Here is a 10,000-nt window from a genome sequence, read left to right on the forward strand (position 1 = left end):
CCAGATCTTTCATGGCAATATCTTTCAACCTTTCAAATGAACCTGAAATCTTAAATGTAATGTTGTTTAAGTTACAAGAAAGCCAAGACTTCCCTGCTAGCAGAGGTCTCTTTACTTTTTGCATTTGCTGGGCTGATGAGTACAGGTAAAAGAGACCTGTCATGGGTTGAAACTCAACTGCCGTCCACAACCTTCGACAGCACTCTTCAAACTGCATACCCCATGATATGTTTACTGACTGTGCATTGAGCCCACTGTATCCCGCACATTCCTTTACAGTAATTCCATAATTGTTGTTAAATTAGACGTGCCACAAGTCGACCTCACGATAACCCCAGAACTGATTTTTCGTACGTGAAGTGACTTTCGAAAGTCTATTGTTAATGAGCCCACACAACATTAAGGGCGCATTCGATTGACCCTATTCCGGAATAAGAATACGCGGAGTGATGATTTAAAACACTATGTGTGGCGTTTTGCAGCAACAAGGATAAAAAGCTATGTTTAAAATAGCATTTTAGCAGATGTTTGACAATGTTCATATGAATCTCCGCAAAAGCGAAGGATTTCTAACTTCTATTCTATGTATTCCTATTCTGGAATACAGTCAATCGAACGCGCCCTAAGTATCATGTGAGGATTTGGTCGCTAAGTAACCACCGTGCATGCTCAACACAGTCAGTTTCGACCCATGCCAGAGGTCTCTTTCCCTGTACTGAGAATCATCCCAGGAAAAGAGAAGGAAAAGAAACCTCTGCTGGCAGGGAAAGCCAAGACCATAAATATTACAAACAATTCAGCAGCACAAGAAAACCAAAAAATAAATGCACATTTGGAAAAAATCTCTAGACCCCAAAAATCCATGTTTCCTGAAAATCTGCCCTAAATTCTCCCCATTCTAAAACACATTCTACAATAATATTTAACATTAGTTTAACTCAACTGGTCATTTTTTTGTAATCTGAGTTAATTATTAAAGAGAAACTTGATCTAGATTAGTGTCAAGTGTTGGGTCCAATGCGGTTTTCATATTTGCCTTTGTGCAGAGTAATCATTCAACAAGATGGTTAAAAAACAGGCCATTTCATAATGGAGTATACCTCAGTTAATAACGGTGGGTCACTTTTAATCCTCTTTTGCTCTTGCCTTTCCATGTTTTGCCCTTGAAACTGTTTCTTTTCATTTAATGGATTCTGTTGCTCTTCTTTTGCAGATGAAATGTTTCCAGGCATAAGCTCTACCAGTTGTCCTGTTTGGTCAATTTCAGTAACAACAAAATCCTGCCATCTAAAATGATTGTGTCAAGTGGCTTTTTGTTAATAATATCACGTTTCCCAGAGCAGATCACACTGAAGGCTAAATATATCCAGAATTTCAACTGTCTCCTCTGGTTGCCTACTCCAAAGAGGAGACGGATGAAATTCAGGCTAGGTCAAACAGTTAGCCTCATTAGGAAGCTAGTGATTTAAGTTTGCACCAATCAGTTCCTTAGCAAATTAATCTAGTCAACATGACAGTCAGCTAACTCACCAAAGAGAGCCTTATTGAAGCTTTATTAAGAGAGAAACCTTTATTGAACAAAAAAGTAAATGACAACCACAGACTGCCGACTGCCTACAAAGAGTGCTGACAAACAGTATTTAAGTCTAAGCACCCATTTTAAAAATGGTTAGCCTTTTATAGTAGATGTAAGTGTCAGACACTGCAAGCTACATGTAAGGAGTAATTCAATCAACCATTAATAAAATGACTTACAGTGTACGAGTCAGCAAAAAGACCATTACTGTAATGTAATTCAAAACCCTTTCCACTTCGACAACAACAACATGCACTTTATTTTAAAAGCCAATACAGAGACCATAGTATCCTGCAATTAGCATACATGTAGCTATTGTAGGCCAGCTACTTACTGTAATTTTAGACTGGATGTTTAAAGGGTTACAAAAAACAAAGAAACAGAAAGTACATGTATATATAATGTACAACAACAGAATGCGTGTATACAACAATATAAAAGAAAATAGCGGGCTGAAGAAGAAGAAGAAGAAGAAGACTTTCTCTACAGGGTGATGTGTATTTATGTACATGTACCTCACTGTATTTTGTCATACCACTTTTCACAGGTGGAATAAGCTACATGCTGATTTTTTGTAAGGGAGAAAAACCAGAGAAAGGCTGACACCTTTCGACACGACACGATCCTTGCAGAAAGCTTACCACATGGGGTAACCATTACCTTCATGGATGACTTTCATTTCAAATACAGTAAAATGCTACCAATCAGCCTGTCAGTCATTCAAGAAAGATGATCAAGAAGTATACGTACAGGCTAACAGTCATGCACTTTTCCTCCTTGGCAGAAGGAATACATGAAGAGGCCCCAGTCCAAAGAACGTTTCCAAAGGAGACCAGATATAATCCTGGGGGGGGGGGGGGATTCTAAGGGCAGAAAATCAGATTTAAGGCCCAAAATCAAAAAATGGCACCCTACTTAAGGGAAATAAATTTAAAATTCGCTTTGTTAAACTTGTTCTCAGGCTTGTAGTACAGTTTTAATAGACAATATATTTTTTATTTTGCACATACAATACAATACAATACAATACATTACATACTTAATTGACTGCTCCCCATAGGGACTTTTCAGGGCCAATGAAACAATCAACGAAACAACAGAACACAACAACTACAACAGTTAAGAATCCCGACAGGCCGGAGGCAAACCAGTTGGCTATTTACAAGTGCAGCTGGGAAGTTGAACCAGGGACTACCAGGAACAAATTCAGCGAGAGGTCAGAGCGGGTCTTGGGGTGCTAATACTGCAATTTAGTGACCCTATCTAAGGAATAACACAATTCCAAAAATACCAGACAATGAAACAGGAGACCCTATTTCAGGACTGAGCACCTCAAAAACCCTACCGTACGGGGCGGCACATGCATAAGAGAATACCCCTCCCCCTCCCCCATAGTGAGATTTCAAGAATCATAAAATCAAAAAATGAATACATATAAAGCCCTGGCCAAACAAGAGAGAGAGTTAACGACAGTTGAAACTCTTAAGAGCTCATGAGAGTGACCCAGTTTGACAAACTCACGCTCAAACTCTCGCGAGCGCGCACGACCAAACGAGACAAAACTCTCACCAACTCTCATAAAAAAATTTGAGCACCCTCGAGATCGATTCAACAAGAGTAGACGAGAGTGGATGAAAGTTCCAGGCCAAACAACAATGAGAGTTTCAAGTCTTGCTCTTGTTTGGCCAGGCTCAAGACCTTGGCCAGTTGGCCTGTATACCTAACACAAGAATGATCCTTAACTTAAAAACAAACATGACAGTTAACGTATTTAGGATACGTCTGTTTGATTTGTCCTGTGAATTCCTTTTTCACATAATCGAGGTAACAACTTGCGCCAAACATGTTGGTCTGTCTGCATGCGGTAAGTAAAGGAAAAGCAGTTGAAGAAAGTCAGTCAGTCGAAGGATACAGACAACTACATGTATATGATGGCTTGACATGAAGTACTTCATCTGCATCGACAACTATATGACGGCTTAGCTTGACATGAAGTAAAAAATAGCCAGCGGGGCCTTCGCACGAGTTTTTGGTTTTCGTGCACAGCCTTTGACGGCTGAGAGGGCAGGGTGGCTCTGGGGAGGAGAATGTGGGTAAAAATAGGCCATTTCGGAGTTCATGCCTGCCTCCTTTTCAAAGCAAGTCTAAGTGCAAAGTTTTTCTTATGAAAATTAGTTTTCATTCATATGTAAAGTAGAACTAATTACCATCACAAAAACTTCGCACCTAGACTCGCTTTGAAGAGGAGACATACGTGAACTCTGAAATAGCCTATTCGATTCCGTGTCCAAGTACACTAAATGAAAAATTAACTGTACAAATACATATAGGAACAAATAACGCGGGAAAAATCGCGCGAGGAAACTGGCGCGATATTTTTAAACCAATCATCAGCGTAGTTATGTGAAAAGAGATTTCATCTTCATGCTAACCTTTACGAACTGTCTACCGGTCTTGAACTATTTCCGCCATTTTTGAAATCAAATGGAAGTTCTTGAATGTGAATGGGGTTCTTGCGACGGAACATTTCCTTCCTCGCAATTTCATGAGTTCAGAGAGCACATTGAGAGCCATTTGTGTGAAGTATTACCGCAGTATAGAAGAGGTATTTCCGAAGACACTGTTCCGGACAACTTCTCTTGTAGCTGGAGGGAATGCGGTTGGGATTCTCCTATGGACGCCGGCGACTTGATTCGCCACGTCTTCTTCCATGCCTTTCACACAAGGTTAAAGGTTCAAGGATTCAAAAAACAGCAAGAAATGAACTTGGCTTCTTGTACTTTGGACAATCACAGCCGGAATTTAATTCCAGAGAGTCAAGAACCGTTTCTCTGCGAGTGGAAAGAATGCGGTGTTGAATTTAATTGTCCAACACTCTTCTATCGGCACGTAGACAGTCATGCCTTGGCTGTGGATAAAATTTTGTCTGAAGTTAGAGATGATGGTAGGAAAAAATACATGGTGACTTGCCAATGGGAAGGTAAGTTTCCTTGTCAGGAGAAAGAGAAAATGCTAATGCAGTCCCGTTGTTTGAAGTCCGAAAGAGTTGAAATTACGCAGGCCTCTTATTATGGGCCGTCACCATTTTCATAAGTCTTACTGATGTAATGTGCAAGTCAAAGTAAACAACAACCTGGACAGGGTGGGGATTGGTTAAGCTTTTGTTTCCAAGAGAAAACAGGAAACAAAATGTGACTAAAATAAGACCCAAATGGTTGAACAGAAAAGTTTTCAATGGCAGACTTTTCTGTTGGGGGATGATAATGATAATAATAATAATAATAATAATAATAATAATAATAATAATAATAATTTCTATGACGCTTTTTACCATGAAAGATCAAAAGCCCTTTACATGTCTTGAAAATAAAATAAAATAGTAAATCTAATTACAATAATAATGTACAAACAATTAAGTTTGTAATTATTATAATATGTACAAGTAAGATAAAATAATTCCTAAAATTTTATTAAAGTAAACCTATCTGCGAACGCTTTCCTGAATAAAATGTCTTTGCATTTTTCTTGAAAGTCTCAACTGATGTGACATCTCGTAGACTTGGCGGTAGGGCGTTCCATAATTGTGGTACAAACGCCTGAAATGAAAGCCCTCCAAGAGTTACCAGCATCTTGCCTTTAAGGGGATCAAAAAGGGTGTTACAGTTTGAGCGTAAGCTATAATAAGATTTGGATTTTACCGACACTAAACTGGACAAATACATGGGAGCTTGCCCATGGATGACTTTAAACGCCAGCGTGAATTGGGAGCCAATGTAAATCATACAAAGCAGGAGTAATATGGGAATATTTCCCATTGTCCATAACTAACCTTGCAGCGGCATTTTGAACGCGTTGGAATTTCGAAATTTGTTATTTTGGCACGCCATAAAGCAGACTATTGCAATAATCTAGCCTGCTTGTAATAAATGCATGTACTAGGGTCAGAAGATTCCCCCTGGAAAGATAGTTCTTTATAGGCCTTATACTATGGAGATGCACACGCTAGTAACATGTTTAGACATGTTGAGAAGTGAGTCCAGCCAGCAACCAAGGTTTTTGACTTGCGTGCTTGCAGTGTATCGTGCCCTACTGAAATAGCGCACGGCTGTAATTTGTAACTGCTGGTGAGTTCCAATCAAAATAAATCAGTCTTCCTATCATTTATCATAATTTGTCTCTTATCATCCATTCCCTTATTTTCTCTATACAACACTCCATAGCATTAATAGCAGCAGTCTGCGACGCACCGCTGTGTGACCTAAAACTCAGATATAATTGTGTATCATCTGCACAGCAGTGTGCTTCTGGCAATTGATCCCTAATCACCTTGAAGAGCTTGGACAATTAAATGACGAACAACAGTTGGCCCAAACAGGAGCCCTGTGGGACTCCATGATCTAAAACAAACCTCTCGGAAAACGTCCCATCAACAGCCACACGATGTGTTCTGTTCTGCAGGTAGGATCTAAACCACTCCAGAGCTAGGCCACTAATACCCACTTCCTCGGCTGATTAGGATGCCATGATTTAGCTTATCAAATGAGGCACTCAGATCCAGCGTGACGGATAGCGTAACCTCTTGGGAATTCATCTTCATCAAAATGTTGTTTGTGACCTTGAGTAACGCTGTTTCAGGGCTATGAAATCTGCTATACGATGACTGTAATTCGGGATAAATTGCGTTGGTCGTCGTGTGCGTGCATTTGGTTAAACACTGCTTTCTCAGTCAGTTTGGAGATGTATTGTAAATTGCTAACAGGCCTGTAGTTTGGAAACAATAGATCAAGACCCAGTTTCTTCAATAGTGGATTGATAAGAGCACACTTCCATTCCTCTGCAAACTGACCAGATATCAAATTAATAATTTTGGTAATAACTGGCAACAATATATCAACGTAGTCAAGCGCGACAGATGTAGGCAGTGGGTCTAGACTGCATGATTTTTTGCTAGAATCATGTATGCGCTGTTAAACATCGTCCTCACTGAGTGCCGTAAACGCATTAAGTTGAGCAACAGTAGGTTGCACATCTGCACCACTGTCATGTGGATCGATGGGTAAAGTGAATGCCAAGTTGTCTACCTTAGAATGTTCCTTATCTTCTCTACAAAATATTGTCCCATTTGGTTAGCAGATTTCAACTTGTCGACGCATGGAGAAAAGACAGACCTTTGGTCGCATTGATTGAGCAGAGTTTTTGCAGCTACGAATAATTTACACTGATCAGTGTTATTCTCTTCAATGAAGTCTTGGTAGAATTTTATCCGTGCTTCGTTCATTGTCTGATTTTCATAGTTCTTTTTTGCCTTATTGTCCAACATGTCATCTCTGCGGCCAGTGCATCTCCATTTGCGCTCTACTTTTCTTTTTTCGCGCCTCACCAGGAACCCCGGAACACCCTGGAAGTAACCCAAAACTCCTAGGCCTAGCTAGGCCTTAAGTTGGTTTTTAGGCCTAGGGTTAGACAAATTGAGGGCTAACCCTAGCTTCCAGGGTGTTCCAGAGTGCTAACCCTAGGCCTAAAAACCAACTTAAGGCCTAGCTAGGCCTAGGGCTAGCCAAATTGAGGGTTTTGGGTTACTTCCAGGGTGTTCCGGAGTGTTCCGGTGTTCCTGGTTTTAGTACATGCCCTAGTGGCCTTGAAGGAAGATGCTTTGGAACTTTCACTGGTCACATGACCCACCCAAAAAACATGCAAAATAAAATCAGATCGCATGCTACGTTTTCACTGTCAGTATACAAGATGTCAGCGAATCTGCTTGACCTGCGGAAAATTGGTAGTAAAAGAAAACCTGACTCCAGCAAAGAGGAACATCCTAACTGCAAGGTTTGATGGTTGTGTCAACTGCCAGTCCCAGTATAAAGGAGTTCTTTCCAGAAGAGGTCATCAGCACCTGGATCAACTGTGGCAAGAACAAGAAGCATTTTGTCTCCTCTACTGTCCAGCACAATAACCCTTCCTTCAATGACTGACTTTATCAAGATTTTCCTTCCAGTTAGCTTTCTTATGTTCCAGCAATGTTCACAGCATGGATAGAAAGATTTGGTCAAGCTGCTCAGTTTTCCGTTTCCTTGGGGATGGTAAGGGGTATTCCTGGATTGAACTATTCCACGGCATTCCTTGATATGACATTTGGTCTCCTCTGTTTCAGGCAACTGCAGACACAAGTGACGTACACGTAATGTTCAATATCTCTTTGCATGTGCGGCTAATAAAATCTTTGTCTCGCTAAATGAAGGACTCTCTCTACCCCCAGGTGTCCCATTTCTTCATTGTACTTCTCTATACATGTATACCGTCTTGTGGAATTTCTTTGGAAGAAGAAGTTATAAGGTTTGACAACTTCTTCGTCTAAGGATTCCCTTGTCTACAACAATCAGTTTTTTCCATTCCCATAGGAGAGCTTTTGTTTTGGGTGACATTCTGCATCAATCCAGCAAATTTGGTTGTTTGTTCCTGATCTTCCACTGTATCATTGTGTTGATGGTCTCATCCTATCTCTGGGCTTCCTGGAGATCTTAAAGTGCTACTATGACCAAAAAATAAATTTTAAGTTTTCTTTAGATATCAAAACTATGCTAACTAAAGAGTAAGTGACCCAAGTTTTAATCCTTGATTTCAAAAGATACACACTGTACCTGTTTATTTTAACTGGAATTTTCCTATTTAATGGTCCAACATTACTAACTTTGAAGAAAGGGCTGGATTGAGGAGAAAATTACGTCAAAGGCTCCATTGTTTAAGAATGCAATGTGTGTGTATGCGGCTGAATTAATATGCAGCACAGGAGTTTCGGACTTTCAGACTTTGAAATTCGTGTTTTGCATAATATAATAAGCAGTGTTTACATGCTGAAATTGTAAGCTTGTGAGTCAATGACATCACTTTTTCCTAGATCCAACCCTCGAAGGTCCAATCGGTCAGTTTTGAATGTGAGTAATGGCAGACCGTGAAATCCAAAACTTACACTCAAAAGCTCAAAATTTTGAGTTGCAGTTGAACATCTTGTCTCTGGTAAAGTGCTGCTGTCAATCCTTGCTCTCACGCATAGGTGTGAAGTATGAATGGTTGTCTCTAATCAGGGTAAGCCATTCCTGGAGAATTTTCTGAGGATCAATGCTGTATCCAGACTGATTTACTTTTCTTTCCAGATAGCACACTTCACGCTGAAAGAGGGTACATTTGCTGGGTTAAAATCTCACCCAGTGTTTCTGCAAACGCTTCAACACTGTTCGTACATTCTCCGCATTCTCCTCGAATGTTTTACTGTAAAAGAGTATGTCATCCAAGTATGGTGTGCAGATCTCGTCTCAAATACCTTCCAAGCAACCTTCCATAAAACGTTGAAAACTGCCTACTGCGTTTCTTTATCCAAAAGAAATTTGTGTCCACTCACGTAGTCCCCAGGGCATGATAAATTAATGCTGTTAAATGTCGACTCCTTTCACCCACAAAGCGTTGATGGTATGCTCTGCCGGATGGTTTGATGTGACGAGCTGTACTTCACCACCCAGTGGGGTTTGCCGACCAAGGACTATCAATTGTTTCGTTATGTTAAAGAGAATAAAATGGGCCATTTCCAAGTTCATGTCTGCCTCCTCTTCAGAGCGCGTCTGAGTGTGAAGTTTTTGTGATGGTAATTAGTTCTGCTTTACATAATGAATGAAAACTAATTTTCATAAGAAAAACTTTGCATTTAGACTCGCTTTGAAGAGGAGGCAGACGTGAACTTGGAATTCGCCAACTGAAAAATAAACTTTAAAATGATAGAGGGTAAAGGTGTTGATCTGTGGATACACAGTACCACTATATCTTAAGTAACAGTTGATCAAAATGCTCTTGTTTTTTTTTGTTTTTTTTGTTTTTTTCAGGATGTAATTTTTCTGCTGTAAATCATTACAAGCTTAAGGAACATTGTCGCAGTCACACCAAAGAGAAGATTTTTGCATGTAAAACCTGTGGTGGAATGTTTTCTAGCAGAACAAAGCTAGTAGACCACTTAGTTCGACAGAATTCATCAGGATGTAAGTTCCTGCTCTGTTATCAATATGGCTGATAATACATTCTTTTGATGCTTCCAAAAAAATAAGTTATCATACTCAATTAATATTGACTTTATTTTCTGATTTAGATGAGAGTTTTCAATGCTCTCACTGTCTAAAGCACTGTGGCTCGGAGCGTATACTGCGAGATCATATGAGGCACCATGGTATGTGAAAGACAGCAATATTATGTTTAACCAATTGACACCTCAAATGCCCCCAGTTAACAAATAAAATTTAAGTCAAGTTTGTTGTTAAATTTGCCATTCGCATGTTTTTCCTGGCATTTGTAATTTGCATAAACATTCAATTTTTTTTCTGCATCCAAAGAAAAACTAGTGCGTCCCAGGATGCAATGACGCACCCTGGATACATCTCTGAA

General features: G+C 39.8%; 2 protein-coding genes across 5 annotated transcripts in view; one reads left to right on the top strand and one right to left on the bottom strand.

The window, feature by feature from the left end:
• Nucleotides 1–3,549, bottom strand: part of LOC138029077 (pseudouridylate synthase PUS7L-like) — a 23,529-nt gene extending 19,980 nt beyond the window's left edge. The window contains exons 1-3 of one of the 4 annotated variants that reach the window (XM_068876759.1): nucleotides 3,357–3,549; nucleotides 1,101–1,287; nucleotides 1–49 (exon numbers count right to left, since the gene is read on the bottom strand). The exon at nucleotides 1–49 is cut by the window's left edge and continues 93 nt beyond it. In XM_068876759.1, coding sequence (XP_068732860.1) covers nucleotides 1–49; nucleotides 1,101–1,287; nucleotides 3,357–3,421 — 301 coding nt within the window. In that variant the 5' untranslated portion in view covers nucleotides 3,422–3,549. Of the gene's footprint in view, nucleotides 50–1,100; nucleotides 1,288–2,236 lie in introns of all 4 variants that reach the window. The other 3 variants (XM_068876760.1, XM_068876761.1, XM_068876762.1) reach the window with 3 other exon arrangements.
• A 449-nt stretch (nucleotides 3,550–3,998) lies between these two features.
• LOC138029279 (histone H4 transcription factor-like) overlaps nucleotides 3,999–10,000 on the top strand; it is an 11,515-nt gene continuing 5,513 nt past the window's right edge. Inside the window, exons 1-3 of the mRNA XM_068876995.1 lie at nucleotides 3,999–4,556; nucleotides 9,448–9,600; nucleotides 9,708–9,785. Coding sequence (XP_068733096.1) covers nucleotides 4,061–4,556; nucleotides 9,448–9,600; nucleotides 9,708–9,785 — 727 coding nt within the window. The 5' untranslated portion in view covers nucleotides 3,999–4,060. The remainder of the gene's footprint in view (nucleotides 4,557–9,447; nucleotides 9,601–9,707; nucleotides 9,786–10,000) is intronic.

This window comes from Montipora capricornis, chromosome 13, assembly GCF_036669925.1.
Source record: "Montipora capricornis isolate CH-2021 chromosome 13, ASM3666992v2, whole genome shotgun sequence".
Classification (NCBI taxonomy): domain Eukaryota; kingdom Metazoa; phylum Cnidaria; class Anthozoa; order Scleractinia; family Acroporidae; genus Montipora; species Montipora capricornis.